This window comes from Pungitius pungitius, chromosome 15, assembly GCF_949316345.1.
Source record: "Pungitius pungitius chromosome 15, fPunPun2.1, whole genome shotgun sequence".
Classification (NCBI taxonomy): Eukaryota; Metazoa; Chordata; class Actinopteri; order Perciformes; family Gasterosteidae; genus Pungitius; species Pungitius pungitius.
In genome coordinates, this window is record NC_084914.1 from 5,926,943 (window position 1) to 5,949,311 (window position 22,369).

A 22,369-nucleotide genomic window follows, 5' to 3' on the forward strand; every position below is an offset into this window, starting at 1 on the left:
ATCTGCAGCGTGAGGTTTTGCCACTTGACAGTCACTTCTGTGGCGTCTGAGTCCAAAACAGTTCCGTGCAAATGCAAGTTCAGCTGCTTCGCCGAATCTGTCACTGAGTTTTTCACCAAAAAAAAGAAGGGCCACCACTGGAAAAGGCAATAGATCAACGTCACTGAAACATTTTCAAAACGGTCTTTTATGTTATTTCAGGTCCACCCAGCAGCTTCCTTTCCTTACACCCCAAGAACTGGCATTCTTTGACAGCCAGATGTTGGACCTAGAAAAAAAGACTTGGGGGGGATGCCAGCCCCTCTTATTAGGAGCAGATCACTCGCTTAGGTGGATTAAAATACAGTCACGAATAGGGCTACTCCTTAGCGCTAACAGAGCTAGCTTCTTTTCAGACTTTAAGAGGCAAAAATAAAGCTTTGTTAAATGAATTGTACTCTATCAGCAAAGAGCCCGACCTTCCTCTCAGGACATGGCGTGTGGAGCGTTTTTTTTTTCAAATGCGGAATACTTTGAGGCGGTTGCTCGAAGATGAAACACAAACGGCGTGAGGGGAAGGCGGGTGAAAGGGAGAGGACAGGTGAATGGCCTGTTATCAAAGGAATGGGAAGTTTGATATTGTAGTTGACCCGATGCGGAGAAGCAGCTGTTGTCCACATTAAGGGTCCGTTAAGGCGATTAAGGTTACTTTAAAACATTAAAAGCGTGCTTCCCGAATGCTGACATTTTGTCAGGATCGGACATGAGCTTTGTTAGTGTTATAATCCAGTTAAATCTAAACACGTGTATGACAAGCAGATTTTTTAGATTGAGCATTTACTTAAAGTTTCTGTCGATTACACTTAGAAAACAGAAATATGCCTCAAAATCCCCCAAAGAAACAAAGCATATTATTTTACATGGATATGAATTGAATTTTTTAAAAAAGAACTCAAAGGAGAGGGAATCTTGGACTATATTGAGCGGTCAAAACACAATGAAGATAATACAAATTGAGACTTTTGTCTGGTTATGTGAATAAGCAACTGTTACTATTATAGCCCCACACTAAATAACCGTTAAAGGTGATATTCCAGTGTTTCCACTCCACTGTTTCATTCTGCACCCCAAACTAGCTAAAGTCATTAGTATTAACAATTAAGATGTTTGGATTTCATGTGAGAAAACTTTGGCTTGATTTTGTGGAGATAGGACAAATTAAAACTTCGAAAATATGAAATATGAAAAGCCTCTGATTTCAATTCTTCCACATCGGTCCAGCAATCCTCAATCCTTGCTTTTGATTGGATGGTAGCAGAGCCTTTAGGAAACGACGCTCCACCCAGCCGGTGGTTACTGGAAGCTGGACCCGATGTTGGAAAACACCCAATCTATACACTGTGGGAAATGATGAACGTGGAAAATAGTGAGTGGTTGCTTTTACCTTTTCCACTGAGACTGTTCTTCAAAGTACTGGTAACAATCAAGATGGAGGAAATATGTTGCAGAGATGACTCAAACTTTAAACTTTGAAGAAATCTTTATTCCCCCGTCTCAATATTTACTCGCCTTTATTATCCATATCCATGTATGTCACACAACACTGAAATCAGCAATGATTAAATAAACACTAATCCACTGATTACAGCAACAGTGAGATCAGTAGGACATCTTAGAGCCGGGACAAGAACATTTTCCTCACACAGTTAGGGTTGGACAGTAGTCAAAAGATGGGACTAAGCAGAAAAACATGTATTTCATGGTGGGTCATTCGGAAGCAGTCATGATCAAAATTCAAAAAGGGTTTCCTGAGGCTGTGCGACTGTACACAGTGGTGCTTAGAACTAAAATATGATCCCAGTAAGCTGAGCTGCCTAAAACGCTGTGGTTTCAAAGGTTTAATGTTCTCCATCTTTGTTTGGCTTTCTTTCTAAACATAAGCAATATCATTCTTTCAGTAATAGACATATTGAAATGTTGACCTAATGTTGGTGCTAGATGAAGACTTGAAGGAAATATTTATTTCTGTATCTAATTTCCTAACAACCCCCCCCCCCCCCTTATTTGAGTCTAGACAAAGAGGTGGACCGACACACCTGCAAAGCGACATCGCCAGGTCAGGTATCACTTCTTCTTCTGATGATTCAGATGATGATTTATTAGTTGAAGCTGTGCTTGTACTCTTAATTTAATTCACTTACATCATATTTTCCTCATATTGAGTCACATAATAAAAAACCGTGGCTATCCATTCATGATGATAATAAGCCAAGGCAGGTTTCAGGCTGTGAAAACAACCTACAGTATAACTCACATTGTATTTGTCCAAACCGGTCTAAACTGCTTCAAGGACCGCTAAACACAAGCTAATTAGCTAACACTTCAGCGCAGCACATGTTTGGGTTTACTAAATGAGTGTTTGTGTAAATTTGTTTTCCTCATACAGAGGATCTTATCGTTGAAAGGAGGTGTCTTGGGGAAGAGGAGTCTCCCGAGTGGCTCCTTTTATGATTTGAAGCCCCGTCTGCATTCCCACTCCATGAGATGCTGCAGTAAAAACTTGATGATTCCAAGAAGCCGTCGCCCTTCACAGATAAATCTTCACCTGCAGGCATGAGACTTTTTTTGTGAGAATACTCTGTTCGAAACAATTTCTGTTGAAATTAAATTCTCCGAATAGCTGTTATGCAGATTGTTGAAGATGACATTGGGAACATTCATGGGCTGTAAAGTAAGCAAACATCCCATAAGGCTCTAAATCCCAGAAGGTCCATGAGTTCAAGCATCTTCAGAGAAGAAGCCGTGTGCCTTCACCTGCCAAGTTCTCAGCTTTGTGTGTTTTGATTTTTCACCCCATCTTTGCAACACATTCCCTGTATCTTTTGGACTTCATCTCACTCATTTGTTGTTTTAGATTAAGACCCTGTGTCAGTAACTAAACCCGGGTTGTTTGATGTTCTTTATCTTTTTTTCCCAAACGTATGATAACAGGATATGACAAAGCAGCTGAGCTGTTTTGTCCTGGGCCTAGTTGTGTTTGTAGGCTTCCACAGTGAAAGTCAGCCACTGGCTAACACCCACTGTGGAAGCTTAGAATCTGCAATCAGTTTTTCACTGCTGACGGATGGAGACGGGGCTCAACGAGACTTTGGCTCATGAAATTTGAGACGCCCGGGGCATGTTTAGATAATCACAGACCTCTCCACTTAACTCTCCATAACACTCAGTGCTCTGCTTAAGAGAAAAAAAGCATGCTTCACTGGGACTTGACAAGAAACATCAAAATAGGATGGCCTCTCTCGATCTGAGTACAATCAGAGGTTGATTCATGTGTTATGCTTGATATTTACTTGCAGACCGACCGCTACATCAGCAAACTATACCTTTATCATGCAGACTTCATCTTGTCAAATAGATTATTCTTTAAGCTTAACTGTTTATATATGTAAAATGTTAGTGTAGAATCTCTCAATCCGGATATATTTGTGATTAGTTTTCTGATAACGATGTCGGTCGGTCCACCGTTTTGGCCCCACAACTACTGCATGGATAATGTTCATTGTCCCTAGAGAATGAATCACACTTATTAGTGATTCCCTGACTTTTTGTACGAGCAGTCATCTGTCAGGGCTATCTAGTTGATGAGACTTATCTTACGCTGTGCTGAGGACTGTGGTTCTGATAATCAGGATTGCATTAGACATATGTATTTAGTCATTCTATATTTTTAGAAAGCCTACTAAATATTACGGTGCTGTGGATATTAACATGCACCTTATGTCTTGTTATTCTTGGCGTGTTCTAAAGACCCATTCCGTGTGCAGGCTGTAGTTATTTCAGAGGATTCTTTTATTTTAATTATACTGTCTGAGTCTGTGTTTATAGTAACAGAAAGAAACCAAAGGTGGTTCGCTGCTGTGTTGAAAAGAGACTCGGACTGTAAAGTGGAATAATGCCCGATGTCAAAGGACATGTTGGGCTGATTGTTCAAAGAATTTGTGTGGCAGAATCTACACAAATACAAACAATGCCGTCCCCTCTGGTGCTGTGTGCGCTGTTTCTTTTCTCCTCACTCGGTGTGTAAAACAGCAAAAGATGACTTTGAAAGATCAACCAGGTAACCTGGCAACATTTGAAAAGTGAAAGCACACCCACCCATGTCCTAACAAACCCATACTAGGTGAGGTATCTGGGTACCACATGCACCTATAACAAGCACGCCCAGACAAACATTCATTCCACTCGGTGGTTATGCGGTCTGCAGCGTCTAGAACGGATCCCTTTCCACCCCCCCGAGCCTTCCTCTGCCTTCTAGCTTTCTAATTCATAACGAGGAGCTCTTGAGGTTTTATCTGCTTGTGATCTGGTGTAGGACATCTGAGATCAGAGGACGCGGTTTTCGCTTTGTTCTTACTGCCGTGGCTTAGGCATATTGATGAAGGAGAATCAATCAATTTCATGCCCAGGTTTAAGTTTATTCTGGAACATAAAAGCGCTCAAATTAAAAGCTTGCCTCCGTCAGGAAAACACAGCCAGTGGGCAACACTTCACGACATTTTTTTGTTTTTATAGCTGCTCTGGGCTGAACCATGCAGAGAGTGGAGACTTATTATAGAATAATTATACAATGTCATCTCCGAACACGTTGGCAGTGAATGCATCAGTCGTAATCATTGGTTCCATCTAGAAAGAGGGCGGGTCTAAAGTCAAGTCTTCCTGAAAATTGCAGACTGTCCCAGAGGACAAGAATCTATAAGGAGCGGCTGGACGCGTGTTGGCTTTCCAAGTCCTGATTAAAAGGACAACTGAAGACCTTAAGTTGTTCAGGTTTCCTCTATGCCAATGCATGCCGGCCCGTCAAATGGAACCAAACATTTTGGGCCACAGTCCATGGAAGCAACAAGAGGTTCTGACATTTTTTGCCAAACAACTTTGAACTAAATGACAGACAAATGAAGGCCAACCGCCTGCCAGAAAACCAAAGGGCGCAAGCAGGCTGTGTTCAAGAAAGCTTTGATATGCTTTTCTGTTGAGATCATCACATAAGTTCGTAGATAAATGCACGATTACAGCAGTTTAGAGAGTCCAACATCACCAAATTAACCAAAGAGCTTTTTCTATCATAGGTTATATTTCTAGAAGTGACACCTGACATTTGCTTTTTGAATATGATTGTATGAAAGGGGCTTTTCATTTAGTGAGAATTTGTCCCCAAAGTGAAAATCAGCCCATTCCATTTTGAGGACAAGCATTCCGGTTGTTGATGTTGATGTTGATGAACCGTTAACTTTTCATCAAGCACCATTGTCCAGTCAGAGTTGTATGTTGGTTTTGTTATTTGGTTTAAGACGAAACATCTGGAATTCTAAACATACTCAGCCTCAAGCTGCACTTTGTGGTTAGTGCTTGCATACGAAATATCATCATGCTAACATCATGTGATGCACAGCATTTTATCTACGTTAGCATACCAACATTAGCGTTTAGCTCAACGAACCACTGCTCCTCGCTGCAGCCTCGCAGCTTGCACGGGTTTGGACTTTTAGTTTTGCTCGACACTAGCAGTTTGATTCCAAACGATTGATATTGTATGTCTGTCTTGTTTGCATATTTAATTGCAATCACTAGTCAGGTGCAAAGAGAGCCGTCAGCTATGAAAATTTAAGTTACCTTACTGATGTTAGGTGGGAAAGTTGGTGGAAAGAGAACCGAGCTCAGCGCACAGGGGCCAACTGTGGATTTAAGACAGTCGGGACCATATGTGAATGGCTTTAATAAATATTGAATACGCTCAACAAATTGCATAATTACACAAATGTTTTAAAAATATTTTGCCTTAATAAATCAGACCACTACTCCTGCTCAACAAATCAAAGCCACGCTCATATACACAGACGACAGCATTTGAAGTGCAGACATATCTCCTTTAATCTGCATATTTGTATATAGTAAATCACTCACTACTATTTAAATAGCCACACCAGCACAATGCTGTTTACTTCAGGATACATAATATCTGCCAAGCCCACGCATGGTTCTAAAGCCTGCCTTGATCAAATGAGTAAACACAGACTATTGTTTTTCAAAATGTGGTTTGGTTTTGTCTGACAATGACTTCCATCGTTGAATCTGTCTTTCATCTGTGTACAAGGAAAAACAAATCAAGGAGGGAACTCTATAGCTACCACCTGTGCTTCCATTCCATTTTCCAGCCATCTCATTAATTATTGTTAAAGCGCAAGAAAAAAAATGCTCCTCAGGGAAAACTCTTAGATGGAAAACACTTATTTTTTCCCCATCGGGGTTTTCAGTTTAGCCATTTAGTGGCTTTTCACAGCTCTACCCCACCAATGAATTTGCATTTAGTGTTTTACATTACATTTACATTGGCTTATATATTGAGGCGATGTTTTCATTTAGATCTTTGCAAAAGATTCTAAAAAAAACCTGCTCAGGAGCACTTCTCGTAATTGTATGTATCCAGGATAGTGCACTGTGTCCTGTAATTAAGCTGCAGAGGGATGATGCTCCGGCTTGATGCTGTCGTGCAGGGGGCGGGTCCAGACACAACTGTCCCGACTGGTGATTTGATGAAAGGAGGATTTTCCAGTGTCAGTATCCTTCTCTCGGTTCAGGTTCAGCGTTTTGTCCAGCCTCCTTACGGGGAGCAACTCTCAGGAAACCGAGTTGGTTTGCGCTTTTTTCTTCCTTTCTATGAAAGCCCTTTAGCATCAGTCTGAGAGCTGGGCTTTAAGGTGGAGCGGATCGGAAGGGCCCAGTTTGGCTGTGAGAGTCACCCTTAGTCTTGCACCCATGGCGCTGTAGTATCCGAACCCTTTTTGTGGATTTGTGGAAAGGACCGAATTTGATCCAAAGTCGCCCGTTTTCTTTAAACATCCCCGGGTGTCCGTCATGGAGATGCAGAGGTGGACCACCAGGTGGAAAACGAAACGGTTACTATGGGATTCAACGCCAATCGTCGTGGTCACGTTACTTTTAATTCTACAAGCTGCCCAGGTCAGAGCAGGTAAGCGGCTGCTCGTTGCACCACGTCACAGTGACTGTGCCAAGTGCCAGGGCATCCCGGACAGCTCGAGGGGTCCACTGGGCGCGCGGCCAGCCCGTGTAGGTGACAGTGGGTTTACGCAGGCAGACAGCGACCCGTCATCAACTCCTAACTCAGCAGACTCAAGTGTCTCTGGCCAGGAAAAAGTCCGTTAACGAACCCCTCAAAGGCGCGCGTGCTTCCCACGTCATACGATCATACTGTTGTGTGTGTTTTATATTCGAGGGGATTTGATGATGATTGAACTGTCTTTGTAGGCAAAGTCTGCCGTCCAGGTTTGGTGGTGGTGGGACGTGTAGCTTAAGTGGCAAGTGAGCACATGACGTGCTGACATGCTGCTAAGCTGAGGTGATCACAGAAAAAAAAGCCATCCTTTTGTCCTTGGGTTCCACTTCACCACACTACCCTTAAGGGTTTACGCACACCTTTTACGCACGCCGTCCGGTGTTGTAACCAGCAACCAATGGATTCCATTAGATTGGAACACTTATTGCAATCTAATGAAATTAGTGTTTTTAAAATATTAGTGATATTGCAGCCCAATCCTTGAATACAATTCACAGAAGTCATAACATTGGAACATGTATTCTTACTTACTGCATTGCTGAGTTTAGTGTTGCACAATGCAACTTCAAACATATTGCTTCTGTGAGGAAAATTCAAGACCTTTACATTATACACTGGAATCCCGGACGTGAAATTCATACTCTGGCCTGAAGGATCACCCTTTTCCACAATATCTGGGCTCCTACGAAGTCCAAGAAGGGGCGTTGATGGAAAAAATATTTTTTTTCTTTAAAAATAGTCACATTTAGGATACTAATTATTTTATTTTGACCTTGCCTGTGAAGAGCTGTCCACACTGACGTAATACTTTTGTATTGTCCAAACTGGATGCAAGTTGTTTTTTAATATTTCAAGTTTTCACATGAGACATTCTTTTATGTATCAGTTGTAGTAGTGTTGTCACACATGGCTATTTACAAAGCAAATACTTATATCTATTTACAAAAAGAGGCTTATATACAATGGTTAGTGATAATTGTGAAGTATTGAATCCTTTCTAATCAGTTCCTGTATAAAGTCCCGCCCTGTTTTGAACCATTATTTTAGCCGTAGACGTCTTCCCCCCAAAAAAAAACATGAAAGGAAACGCCAGTCATAGCTTTCCCATTTCCCATTTTCCCATCTTCCTGCCCTCCGTCTGATATTCAAACTCACCATCATTTCACGATGTGCTAGCAAATACTTGCCGGCTTTCCGATCGCCGTCTATTTTTGCCAACTCTCAGTAGAAGCCCAAAAAACGCACAAAAACCACCAACGAGACATCCCAAGATGCTGCATGCGCGACCGAAGAGACGCTAAGTCAGAATGTCACGGAGAGATAAGTTAATCACAAGTCTAACCTCAAACACCAAATGATACGTCTGCGATGAGTTGAGAGATAACGTGGCCTATAAAGTTTCACTGCACAGCTCCAAATGGTATTTTAATGTTTCAAGGTCTGCCGGTGAAACTGACTTAGTGGTTTTATGAGGTTTCTCCTGTCACTACATGCTTCACTGCCTCCGGGAAATCACACTTTGTCATGTTAGTAGCTTGTTAATACGGCAGATAATATATCACAAGACCCTGACAGCAGGCAGGGAGATGTGTCATTAAATATCGGAGACTGGCGATTAACCCTCAGACGAGACTGTGGCTAGTGTGAAGCTACACTCTCTTTTGTGGTTTTCATCCTTATCATTAGAATGTGGTTCATTCCTTTTGAGGGTCTGTGCCCTTTCTCAGGATGTGCTGATTATATTGCATGCTGGCTCCTACAGAGCTCAAAAGCCTTTAAAAAGCTATGCTTATTCATTTGGGGTCAGTAATGGTTTAGGGATATTGCCTGTGTGTCACTTCTGTGAAGCAACGGTTGTGGAAAGGAGTGGAGATGAAGACTCAGGGGTGCGGGACGGTGTGTGTGTGTGGGGGGAGTAGGGGGGGGGGGGGGGTTGCTGGCCGATTCAGCACATCTGGAATATATGAGGCCTTGAGGTATGCAGTAATGCAGAAAGGCATTCTGAAACTGACAAAGAGACCTTTAGTCCAAGCTTTCTTTTTTTTCTTCTTCTTTTTCAAGAACCAGTAGCTCAGTACTTGGGACAATATTCAGAAGAGCCACAGACTGTTTTTTTTTCACGAGGCATTTGGTGTGAGGTTTGGAACTTGGCGTTTGGTACCCGTATTTTATTCTGCCTGTTTCCAAGTCACAACTTGGTCTGGTATTCTTCTTCGGAGAAAATGAACCCCGTGTCTGTTAACTTTCTCCGTGTGCAGTGTCACTCTCCTTCTCCTTCTCCTTCTAGTGGATACAAGTTACTTGGTGGACGGAATTTGTCAAAAACCAAAAGAAGTGGCTTTTTGATTTATTTTTATTTGGCTGCAGTGCAGCTTTTTCCTGCTTATGGTAACACTTTTCATTCATAAGCCGGAGCATTAGGTGATCTGGACCCGTGTCAGCCAATAACCTTTGTCGCTTCCATCACTTAGAGAGCAGATCTGCTTCAACTTCAAATGAGCCAAAAGTCGCGACGCCACCGCGGAGCATGTGCTCGAACCAAGCCAGATGGATTCACTACTCAATGTGTTATTTTTGTGGCCACAGGAGAAGTAGCTACAGGGGTAGGGCCTTCTCCGTTTAGTCTCATGTATGTTTTAGTTGGGGGGGGTTGTGGGGGTGTACAGGGAGTGGTGCCAGTACCATAATGGGTTCAACATGTGGGCCTACTGTATAGCTCCACCCATCGGACCCCCTCCCGGTCACCGAAAGCGAACAGGAACTGCACAATCAGCACTTCCCGGCTTCTTGTGCCACATGGCTGACAAAAACGGAAAAATGTAAATAAGCGTATCTTAAAATAATAAATAATAAAATTCCCTTAGCTTTTATTAGTACAGAGCAGCTCAGTTAAGAATCTACATCTTGCATGAAGAGAAAGAGCGTAAGTTTCTTCAATTGATGCCGGGGGGGGTCATACGAGTGTAGTCTGTTTTTGTTGATCTATGTCTGTTGACCAAACATTCTTTCTGGTTCATTCAGTTTTATGGAGTTTTATGAAGCCGATGAGGAGGTTTCCCCCCAATGTGAAATTCTTTCTGAACCCCATGAATGATTTTCCCACAATGCTCTCAAGTCAAAATCAAACACATGAATCTCACATTTATTCAAGGGAGGAAGATTTTACATGAAGTCTCCTTTCCTCAAAGGCCTTATCTTCCTAGGGAGAATTATGAGCTGACCATTGAGACATTGTTATCATTGCCGGGCCTTTTGAAGAGGAGACATCCTCCCTTGTGACTCCCTGAAGAGGAACACTGATGTGATGTCTGTGCTGGAGTATTTATTACATGGGTTGGAAACATAACTGTCATTTTATTCTGTCCATTGTTCCTTTCTTACCTTTAAATAGATCATTTTTAGTTCTAAAGTACAGCACAGCGCCTCGGCCACATGATCATGAAGTCGTAAACTTTAAAATCTCGATATAGCTGACTATTGCGATTATTTTTTTAATCGTAGTGTATCGACATGTCCGGAACTACAACTGATACATTGAATGAAATTCCAGTTTTATTTTGCGGCGGTCCAGTTGCGCAAGTTGTAGCTGCCTATTTTCTTTCCAAGCTAACACCACTGACCTACCGTCATGTCACATGACCCGGGCCAAAATCCCAACATGGCTCCTCACAAGCAAGCGTCCGTATGCTGTTGATCGGCGCTGTGGTCCCCCGACTCCTTCCCGTTGACGCGCGATGGATGAAGCAATGAAGGGGTGACGAAACGCGTCCGAAACGACACACGTGCAGGAACTTGGACGAGTTAAAAAGGAATGAATAAATGGGAAGTGACTCACAACGTTGAGACAATTCAGTAGAAAAGAGTTCAGTGACAGAATGACGACACCATGTGCACTTTAAACATTTCAGTTTGAATACAGCAAAATGTGTATCAAGGTCTATTTTTACATTTTTGTTTAAGTCGGTCGTGTGTTAAATCATGAATGACATTGTGCTGTACGACAACCCTCCTGCTTGCACACTATCAGGCCTCTAATCCCACATAGTCACACTGAGGACACCCCCGTGGGCATGGGAGAAAAAAAAAAAAACCCTGATGGACCGGGACAAGTTCGACAAGTACGGAGCAACAGTGTTTATGACCACAATGCGCAGTAGTCTGACCCCTGAGCCCCAGGCCCATTGATAGAGAACCGTCTAGGAGCTTTAAGAAGCTTGTAAAGCTGCCCCCCCTCTGCGCTCCCCTTACTCCAAGGATTCAGTGACCACAAGAAATGAGTATTATTCTTCCATTGATGCTGCGGCTTTTCTCTGTGGGGGTAACAGTGTAGGGGGAGGGGGGGGGGGGGGGGGGGCGATTACGTCCTCTGAACGATTACCAACATTTTTACTGTTCCTCTGACAAAGGGTCTAATAAATGAACAACTTGTGGGACACATTTGGCCAACGAGCGAGGGGTGTAACGGGTGGAAAGGTGGATTTTTCATGAAAACCTCTTTTTGTTTACAGATGAAACATCAAACAACTTTTACAACATGTTTACTCATAATGCGTCATAGCAGATTTCTAATAATGTCAAGTTTCATTCATATTGTTGCCGCATATGCAGGCAAGTGTTCATTTATTGCGCACGTGATGCACTCGTTTCTCCAGCAGACTGATGAATTATGAGGAGAGAAAAAAAACAATGTAATTTACATTGGGATTTATGGTTAGGAAAGTCAAATTGTCCAATCCAAACAACTTCACATAGATGCATTGGTATATCACATCTGTCAAACAATGTACACTTACATGCATACAAAGATAAACAGTGTCCCGCCTAAATAAGGAACCCTCTCCCAGCACATTTTGGACAAATGCATTCCACCAAATTGTCCTGTTACTATGCAATGTTAATGTAATCAATTCTTTGTTCTGCGTCCTCAGTTGAACAAGTAGATGTACTGAAGGCTTTGGACTTCCAGAGTGCTCCTGAAGGTGTACAGAAAACAACAGGCTTCTGCAAAGTCCGGAGGGGATCCAAACCCGACATCGCCTACAGAGTGGGAAAAAAGGCTCAGATCAGCGCTCCAACCAAACAGCTCTTCCCAGGTAAGCTCACTCCTGACCTATCCGCGATGTGAGCATTTAAATTGTTGCTGAACCTGTCAGCATGGCCCGGTTGCTGTGGATCGAACCGGACACCACTGGAGCTACGATTTAATGCTTGCACAAATAACTTTGGATGAACGTGAAACAGATGGCAACATATTTCAATTGTGCAAAAAAAATAGCAAAAAATAATGTAATGAGTGAATGAAACTCCTCAGCACGCGTCTTCTAAAAGTGCAAACGTTGGAGATTATTAATGTTTCAGTTGGATCCAAGAGCTCAAAGGGGGTGAGGATCTCTCAGCACATGGTGTATAAAATGTCATGTAAACAGATGATTCAGCTACACCAGATTTCTGTTATTGTATATTTAAGAGAACCCAAACCCACAATGTAATACAGCTACTCGATGAAAGATTGATTGAAGGGATTGGATTTGATTGAATGTGATATTTTTCGGACCCACCTCGATAAAGTGGTGGGTCTAGCAGGGATTCTGTACTCTCTGTGAATTGCCTGACTCACAATTTGTTACCTGTGAGAAATAAAGACATATTTTGTTTATTAGGAAGGAGTCCACTCAGTAAAATAAGAAACTATGTAACCATTGGTTTGTTACTTTATCATAAACTAATTGGAACATGTGACAATGAACTGTTGGGGGACAAGACTTAGTGTTATTACTGATGGCTGTAGGAGACCTTTAAGTTAGCGAGAAAAGTCAATTTTCAGTTCATCCCTTTCCAATCCTGCCAGTCCAATCCTGCTTTTTTTCCAGATGAAACATAATTATTAAGCATAAATGAAACAATATAATGCAACATTAATTTCAACAGCCATTGAATGTCTATTATATTTCCGTTATTAGTTGGGAAAGTATAGAAAGATCCATTGCTCTGTCAAACTAACTTGGGTAGAAATGCATTGAGTCTTGTTAAATAAATTGTCTTTACTTGATCTTGCAGAATTTTGTTAAAAATAGTATAATTTATTAACAAACGTGATTTTATTGGGTTAACTCAGACTTTACACTTTCAGTAATGGAAATTTGAAGAATCCAATAAAGCTTGTGGTGAAGTTGGAGGTGCAATGTGTCAGAATGTTCTCAGTAATTGACTTTTATTTGACGAGGGTTAGTTATTTTCTTGTTGAACCCAGCCACTAGAATTTAAACAAATACGGCATTTATTTGGGTGTTTACTACCCTGGTTAAATTATTTTGGCTACATCTGCACTCTTGAGTGCTTTCAGCGGATGCCAAGGTCTCTCTTAGCTTCCTTATTAAACACTGCTCGAGGTCCAGTTGTCTAGACATCAGGGTTGCATGTGGGGAGAGAAAGTCAGAGAGCTAATAAAATGTATTTATTATTCAATTGTGTGATTACAAGACAATTTCCCCTGTAATAACATTAGTAGAAGAAAGATAAGTAACCGAATGGACATACGGGGGGGAATGGAGTCTGCATTCCATTTCTAGCCTCGGAGTACAAGAGTGGTTTCATTTTCCCATCTAAAATCATCACGAAATGAAGTACACACTCCAGACCCAACATCCCTACAAAAGCTATGCAATTTAATTTAATTAAAACCGCTAAGGTGAGGTCAAACAGGGAAGTTCCAGTGTGTGTGACTATATGTATCTGAAGCGGAGCCGTGCTGGAAAAACCTCTGTACTGTACCTCTGACTGTAACCCTGATCCTTTATTACCAAGTATCCGCTAAGTCCTTAACATACGTATCTGCATGCTTGCGACTTGTTTGACCTTCAGGAGGAGTTTTCCCAGAAGATTTCTCCATCCTGTTTACCATCAAGCCGAAGGCCGGCCTCCAGTCCTTTCTGCTGTCCGTGTACAACCAGCAGGGCATCCAGCAGCTCGGCGTGGAGGTGGGCCGCGCCCCAGTCTTCCTCTACGAGGACCAGCATGGCAAGCCTGCCCCGGAGGAGTACCCCCTGTTCCGCTCTATCAACCTCGCTGACGGCAAGTAAGTGACCGACAGGCCTGGATCCCGTTTGGTGAGGTTGTGGTTTGCTTCTTCTTCAGGGTTTTTGTTGCGGCCACGTGTCCCACATTCGGATTTGAATGTTATCGTGGAGCTCCTACGATTGGCTCAGGAGCAAAGCAGTGCAATTGGATGCTCATAGTTGGAGCTTCATCAAAATGTAAAAGGTTATGTTTTATGTTAAACAATACCCAATCTGCTAAAAATATTTTCATTGAGCACTTGTAGCCTTCTAAACAGCTCTGAGGATTTATGGCCATCTCTTGTTTGTTTAGTCATCATCGCCATATGGAACGAGTCAGTCAATTGCTGATCTAGTGACACGCTTGTCTTTGCCAGATTATTTGCAGCCCATGAATGCTGATTAATAATTTGCTTCATAATTTGCATGGTTGCCCAAAAATGAAAAAATGAAAAAATGAAGTTCACTTGGTTTGCAAATGCTTCTCTGATTCTCTCTGACGAAATGTATCACCAAGTTTAAGCATATTTCCCTGCATACACAAAAGGGACTTGTAGACATTCAGATGAATAGTAGTTAATGTTGGCAAACAGAAAAAGTCTCACACTGTCTGAAATTAAATAAAACAAATATAAAAACACAGGGTATATTGTGTTTATTGCCGTTTTGAGCCATTGGTTCGCAGGTTGTGTAACTTCCAGACGGAGCTTCCGGTCTTTAGTGTCGCACCGAGCGAGGCCAACGTGGCTTTAGTTAATATTTGGCACACAAATGTCAAGAGTGGGATGGAGCTTTTAGTTAACCCTGCAAAAAGGGGCCTTCCAAAAATGTCACGTTTGGAGTCATTGTGGCTGCATTTCTGACCCGCTCTCTACCTTACTGCACAGATGGCATCGCGTAGCTATCAGCGTGGAGAAGAAAAGTGTCACCATCTTCGTGGACTGCAAGAAGAAGGTTACCAGGCCCCTCGGCAGGAGCGACCAGGCCGTCATCAACACGGAAGGCATTACTGTCTTTGGCACCAGAATTCTGGATGAAGAAGTCTTTGAGGTAATGTGGCCATATTGAGCTGGGTGGGTTGTGACGCACTGGAAGGAATAGCGTGACGTTTCTGGAAACACACTTTTTGGGGCTTTTAGGATGAGAGTTAGGCGAGAAGAAGGATGCCACGCTCACGTCGGGTTCTAAGTGTGACGCTTGCTCCGGGAGGAAGATACTTGGGTTACCGCAACTTCTTGAAGCGCAAGGAAGCGGCTCGTGCCCGCCTAGGTGTGGCCATTAAGAAAGTTCCCCCAAAACTTGAGCCTGCCATTTTGACATTGCTGTTTGGAGAAATATTTTTGTGTCTTTCAGGAAAATAATGCAGATATTCACCACTACATTGGCTACAGTGCTTCCCAAGATGGCATTTTATGAATCTTACTCTCAATAAGCATAGTTAATTTTTGTGTCTTATACTTTTAATACCACATTTCACGGCCATTTCTATGTGTCTTTCATTTACTTGATCATTGAGCGAATGGCCCATTTTAGAAAGCCTATTGACTTTGTATACTTAGCGTTATGTTATGGCAGGTAAAGTCTGTGGAAAGGCTACTTGCAAAGCAAGTGGCTTTTTCTCTCAACACTGGTTCGGATTTGTTTGCATAGTTCACCTATTTAAAATTTAAATAACTTAATAATTGGCTCATATATTAGAGTGTGTTATTTAAGATGCATATATTTTTATGCTATTTGTGAGAGGAGTTTATTTTATTCCCTTATCATCAAGGCGGCCAATCAGAATTAGTGGACTTTTACTGAGTTGGCAATGGTGAAATGGATGTCAAATCTCTTTGATGTCCGCGTAGGGAATGTTTGTGAAACTGAACAGCTTGCAAAAGGTTTGCCTCAAGGTTCAAACAGGAATATCCACAGAGGAGCCACTTTGATTCCCCCTCATGTGTCCTTTGGTGAAAAGGCGAGCCGTTCACTTGCCTTATGTAAATTGTACGGAAAAGTTCAAGTCTTTATAAGCTGCGTCAACCCAATTTGGAGCATTATTTTTTTATTTGACATTTGCTATTTAAAAAAAAAGTACAATGAGCACAACCATAGTGAATTAGAAGGTAAGAGAGCCAGAGAGACGTAGGGATTCGAGTTGTGGTTGTAATTAAGGTAATTGAGGGTTGTTTGGAGGGGATGAAAGTAGCTTTGCACTTTCACCAAGTGTTTTCAATTTTGTAAAAGCATTTTGTATGAACATACATTACACTAAATGGTGTTGAATTACAGAGTAATTGGCTTTGCACATTTTTTAACAAACCTGGAGGAGAGGAAATTATTCATTTTGTTCAAAGGGTTTTATTCTGCGTTCCAAGATGGTTTAAATCAATGTAACACACAATAGCAATGGTTTTTCAGCACAGCTGGAAATGTAGTTATATCGTAAACTGTAATTATTTCTTCTTGTAGACACAATGCACTGATAATGGCAAACATTTGTGGCGGCTCGGGTTTTGTTTATTACATGTTAGCCATGTGCTTGTGTCAGATTTTTGGCTTGCATTATTCTTTTCGCATCCATTCTAAGCTGTTAAAGCTATACATTTTAAGAATAAGGTCTTTAATGTGATCCATTAATTTACCTTTCATAGATACATGCTAAATCATGGCTTATATATATATATATATATATATATATATATATATATATATATAAACACCTTTATCAAACAAAAGTGAAACATGTGATGCAGCATAAACTGACAAATTTGGGATTTGATGATAGAATAGAAAAGGAAACTCTGGCTTTTACCATATCAAGCCTGAGCTTCCCAACAATTCTTCAGTTTAATTAGTTGACTTGGAGCTTTCTCAGTAAAACTGCTTTCAGCTGTGAGCACGTGGCTACCTTACTGCAGTGGATTGCATAAGCAGGTGTCAAAGTTGGAAGCACAGGGGCGAGTGAATGCTTGAGGAAAATATGATCAGTGTGTGCTTAGTTTTGGCTCAGATTGCACAGCTGTTTAAATGATATTCTCGCTGACCAGGTCTCCATATGACTATTTTCCTTCTCTTTGGCTTTTCTCTCTTTTTAAATGAAAGCCAGCTCTCATTTAAAAAAAAAAAAATCTAATTCCACTCTTCAGACTTTAATCTGTCAGTGTGTTTACATGTGCTTTGTTTCATACGCGCATGCATGCATGAAAATGTGCTTGTGTGTTTGCATCTGTCAGCAGGACAGTCTTTGGCCAAGGAATCCAACAGTAAATTGTGGCTTTTAGTTGACTTGGCAGGAGGAGAAACTGTCTGACTGATTGTCATCTGCCTCTGTCCCTTGTGACCCTCCAGTACTTGTCACATTATGTTCTGGTTAGGATTGTGTAATACAATACAGTAATTGATTCATATTTGGATGTCATTGTTACTGAGTGGGTCGTCCATTAGTGGGATGTTTAACCTGTTTATTTGAAGAAACAGAAGTCTATCACAGGGTCTTAGTCAAAGTCTACCTGCATCTGGCTTTTCACATCTCTTGTTTTTTTAATCACATCAATGGTTCTACTTAAAAAAGTTTTGCCAATGGAAAGTAGAGGAGGGAGAGACGTGAGAGAGAGAAGTGAAGGAAGGACAGACCGACAAGCAGGCAGATGGTTCAAACTGTTTTTTGAGCTACTGGCAGACAAAATGTTTCACTTACTACTAATCACCATAACTGTGCAAAAGAATAGAACATTTCAACTACACACTTTTTTTGTGTTACCCTGAGGGAGGGACACAACGTCCTAAAAGAAATGGAAACAAGTTTTATAGGTTTATACAGTTATAAGTTTAATTGATATATAAAAACTTGCAATTTCATTATTGCAACACTAGCACTGTGCATGGTTTTAGTCTTGAAGCTGCTACCCTTAAAGACATGGACACTGTAATGTTGATAGAGTTTCTTATTCACGTATGTTCTCAATTTTGTGGAGTCAAATACAAACTGCATCTTTGTTTGTGCCTCCCAATTCATTCCCAACAAATGTGAGATGGGAAAAACCCCTGTGGCTCGCGTCATGTCTGATCTGACGCCAGCGGGAGCTATTCACATCCAATCAAAGTTGCATCTTGATTTTTGGAGGTTGGTCATGTGATTTAAGGTCATGCTTGAGACCAGGCGTCACCTACTAGATCAAAATACCCCCAAAACTCCATCCTTTTGAGTGACATTCAAAAGCTCATGCTTGATTTTCTATTAAGGGGAAGAACAAATATAATGTTGTGCGCAGGGCTTTTAATATCGCCACTATTAGGTACTTATCCACTCCCCAGGTTGTTTGCCTTAAGTGACCTCGTGGGTGCACGCCGTGTCTTGGGAGGGATTCTCTTCATAGCCAAGGTCCTCTACTCCAGACAGAACAAAGTGGAGTCTGTTTGCATTTTTAAGTAACATCACATATAAAATGTTTTCGGAAAATAACCAGCCGTACTCTGATGGTTCCTTTGGGTGAAATGTAGGAATGATTCAATGAGAAGGATTTTAATCAGCCGGTCTCATCCTCGGTCCTTTATGTACCTTTCCCCCGTTGCATGCTTGCTGTAATTGTGTTGTGTTTACACCCACGTGCACATTGTACGCGCGCCCGTTAATGGTTTGACTCGCCGTGTAGCCTGGACTGGGGGTTCATTCCATTGTGTCCTTGCCAGCTCCGAGCTCTGAGCCAGGGCATTGCTGTGGAGGTCATTCCTGGAATTCTTAGGAGGAACCTCACCAGATGCTGGAGAGATGTGCTGGACCATCTAGACATCAACAAAAGCGCGTAGATGCAGACAAAGGAGACACACAGGGTCGAAGGAGAGAGGGGGAACTGTGAGGGAGAGCGAGCGATTGGCTTTTTTAAATGGGCAAAGTGTGTGTGGTCTCTTGACAAGCCATGCCGGAGGTTTCAGGCTCCATGGTAGATTTCACCACATATTTGTTTTCCTGTTGTAGTTCGTGTCATGTAGGTTTATTGTTTTAGTAAAATGAACATAAAACTAAGCAATAAGCGAGAGCAAACAAACAGGAAAAGCTCTACACAGGAAGACGCAGACATGCCGGAAGGCATCTGTCTGTCTCTCCTCTCTGTTTCTGGGTCTGACTTGGATTCCCTTAATGAGGACATTCAGTGTGTAGTGGCTGAATGATCATCCAAAAATCTGCAACCTTCTGCTTATCACTGCCGTTTTAGTTGTAGATGTTCAGAAGGTGCAAACCCAACTCTTGTGAGCAGCTTATGTTTCCCTTTTGTTCATAAAGCACAAATCCTCTCTTTAGTAGAAAGTCTCTGCTCCGCACACATTCAACCGGTAAATCTTTTGTCCGTATTTGGGCATTCGCTAGCTAGCTCAGGGGGGGGGGGGGGGCGGATAAGGGGGGAGGGGGGCTCTCTGGGAATCAAACGGACGACCTAAGGTCACACATGTTTGCTTTAGGTCACTGCTGCCCACTGTTGTTCTAAGGTGCTGTGGAGGTGGAGGAGTAGTGGCAGGAACCATTTTTACGATCCCTATCACTTTCTCTCATTCCTTTGACAATATTACTTTTGCATGTTCGGTTCTAATTTTTACATTTCTTAGATTAAAATTTTCCAGGTCCAAATCTGTTACACATGGGTTGAGATGGTCTTGTGTCTGACCTTTTAAACTTTAAAGTGTGTTATTTTGTCTTTTTCTATGTCTTTATTACGGGCATAATTGGGATCCTCATATGACTTAATGGCACAATAGGTTACACCAATAGGCATCAGTGAATGTTTACCTCTTTAAATTTAAACGTGTGTGTATATCCTCGTTGTGTTGTGTGTTGTTCAATACCCTGTTTGGGATTTACTCTTCATGTATGATGTGAGCACGGGGCGGTAAATATCTAATGTGTTCCAGAGGTTTAAGCTTGTACAGATGTATCCTCCTGTAATTTAATGCAAGCTGCTTCCTCTTTAGGGGCCACCCTGGCTGCGCCTTTCATTTCACCTTTCCTCGGCACTTTAGCTAGAGTATTTCCCCGGTTGTTTTGGTCCTCTTTGTTCTTTACTTTGGTTGAATTCTGGAGAAAAAAACACCAGTTTTGTTGCCATATGGCTGATTGGAATAGATAACATTCTCCACATAGCAGTTCCTGGTTTAGGAAAGGCTTCAGTAGACGACCAGAGAAAAAGAGCCTTTGGCCGATGGAAGGGGATCTAATTCTCTTTTCCAAAAAGCTCATGAAAAACAGACAACCTCAGATAAGTAGAGACCTTGGTTATTCATCAGCTGTGTAAGGGGACCTGCCGTCCCTAATGGCTGAGTGGGGGGGACCGTACAATAGCTCTTTTTGAATGCTTACAGACTTCCTTTACAGCCTTGATTTATTCCATGAAGTAATATGTAACTCATTGTCAAGACAGCACTTAAGCCGTGGCAATCATTCGAGGAGAGATAGGTGTACACATGGACATTATTACGTGAGTTATATTTGGGGCGTCAAGGCTTTGGAAAGCAGCGTTCATTGTCTGTACATAGGGTGTTAGCTGATGAGCGGTTGGATCACTTCCATGGCTTTGATGGGCGTGACACTTAAGATTAACTTTCAGTGCAAAGGATTAACAACTATATCAAGAAAATATATTTTTCTTTGATCAAAAAGTCAAAAGCCAAACCCTTCTAAAACCCTTCTAATGAGTAGAGCAGTAAAGTAGCAACTTCCATCACATTGCTGATTTATATCAGTCTGTTGCTAGCGTGACCCTCAAGACCCCCCTAAAAACAGTGTTAATCCATGAACTTGGATGAACTGTACTTATTTTGCAATGATAAATGGTTCCGTATTGGCTGTACCGCTCTTTTTTGTGCCTCTGAACAGCACCAGTGCCCAAGGCTCCTCTGCATTGTAGGGTTTGCCGAGCCATCTTGGAAACGTGACAACATTGATTGCTTTAACATCGACCTACAGTAGAAAGCTTAGAAACTTCGAGGGCACAAGAAAACCCCGACATGTTGAGTGAAGTAACGTGTCCTCAGCTGCTGACAGGCTGCTGACTTCTTCTTCTTCTCTTTCCAGGGCGACATCCAGCAGCTGCTGATAGTGGCGGATCCCAGAGCAGCCCATGATTACTGTGAACACTACAGCCCTGACTGTGAAACCCCCAACCACCACGACACCCCCCAGGCTCAGCAACCTGAGGACGAGGTCAGTATCTGGAGAGGGGACGAGGTGGAGATCTGGTGGGAGGAGTGCTGGGCCGGGGGGGAAAGAGAGTACAGGCAGGGAGAGGAAGGGAAGGAGGGAGGGAGCCAGGGAGCAGGGAGAGGAAGGAGGGAGGGAGCCAGGGAGCAAGGAGAGGAAGGAGGGAGGGAGCCAGGGAGCAGGGAGAGGAAGGAGGGAATCCCGGAGGGATAAGATGTAGCAGCTGGAGGTGAGAATTAGTAAGGATGATAACAAGAACTTGGAAAAAGGCCTTACAACTTGGGTGTTGTTATTAAAACACAATTTGAATAAATGATGAAGCTAGGATGCATGAAAGTGAAATGGATCCATTTGTAAGATAAGGTGATGTAAAGTCAATATCAGATTTGAATCCCCCTCTATTTCTTTTTGAGGCAATGAAAACAAGAATCTTATTACAACTGTTATAATGCGTATTATTCCAATTTTTCAAAGGAGGATGGAACTGTCTTTTTAAATAATCGTGAAAGCAAAGTCTCAGCTTTAAGCATCCAGGCCGGTGTTTCCCATGGCAACGGTCCACTGACATTTAGGGGGCCGTTGTTGCTATGAGATGTGCTGTCAGAACTCCAAAGCCTCTATAGCTTACAAAATGTGATACGAGATACTTCCCCCCCCCCCACACATGCTGTTCCTTTAGTGTTGAGAACAAATTTGCAGAACAAATAAAAAAACTCTCAACACAACACCTTATCTTCTAAAAAACAAAATAGAAAATAAATCTGCCTTACTGACCATGTACGCTGCACGGCATTTAACACCTGTTGATCCCTAGCTCTCCTCATACAGTTACAAAGACAACACATCAATTTAAACAGCTGAGGGTTTAAACATTTCAGATTAACTTTAACAAGAATGATTTTGCGAGATGAGAAGAGTAGAAAGATGATGCTTCGAGGAACAGAAGCGTGGTTTGAGATACTCTACAACACATCAAGTAGTCAATAACATTTTCCGCGGCTCAACCCAATGCACGTTTATTGTTTTGCA

At 42.1% G+C, this 22,369-nt stretch overlaps 1 protein-coding gene across 1 annotated transcript in view; it reads left to right on the plus strand.

Moving 5' to 3' along the window:
- Positions 1–6,585: 6,585 nt before the first annotated feature.
- Positions 6,586–22,369, plus strand: part of LOC119209782 (collagen alpha-1(XI) chain-like) — a 61,072-nt gene continuing 45,288 nt past the window's right edge. The window contains exons 1-5 of the mRNA XM_037459350.2: positions 6,586–7,006; positions 12,040–12,204; positions 13,973–14,186; positions 15,054–15,216; positions 21,215–21,343. Of these exons, the coding sequence (XP_037315247.2) occupies positions 6,892–7,006; positions 12,040–12,204; positions 13,973–14,186; positions 15,054–15,216; positions 21,215–21,343 (786 nt within the window). The 5' untranslated portion in view covers positions 6,586–6,891. The remainder of the gene's footprint in view (positions 7,007–12,039; positions 12,205–13,972; positions 14,187–15,053; positions 15,217–21,214; positions 21,344–22,369) is intronic.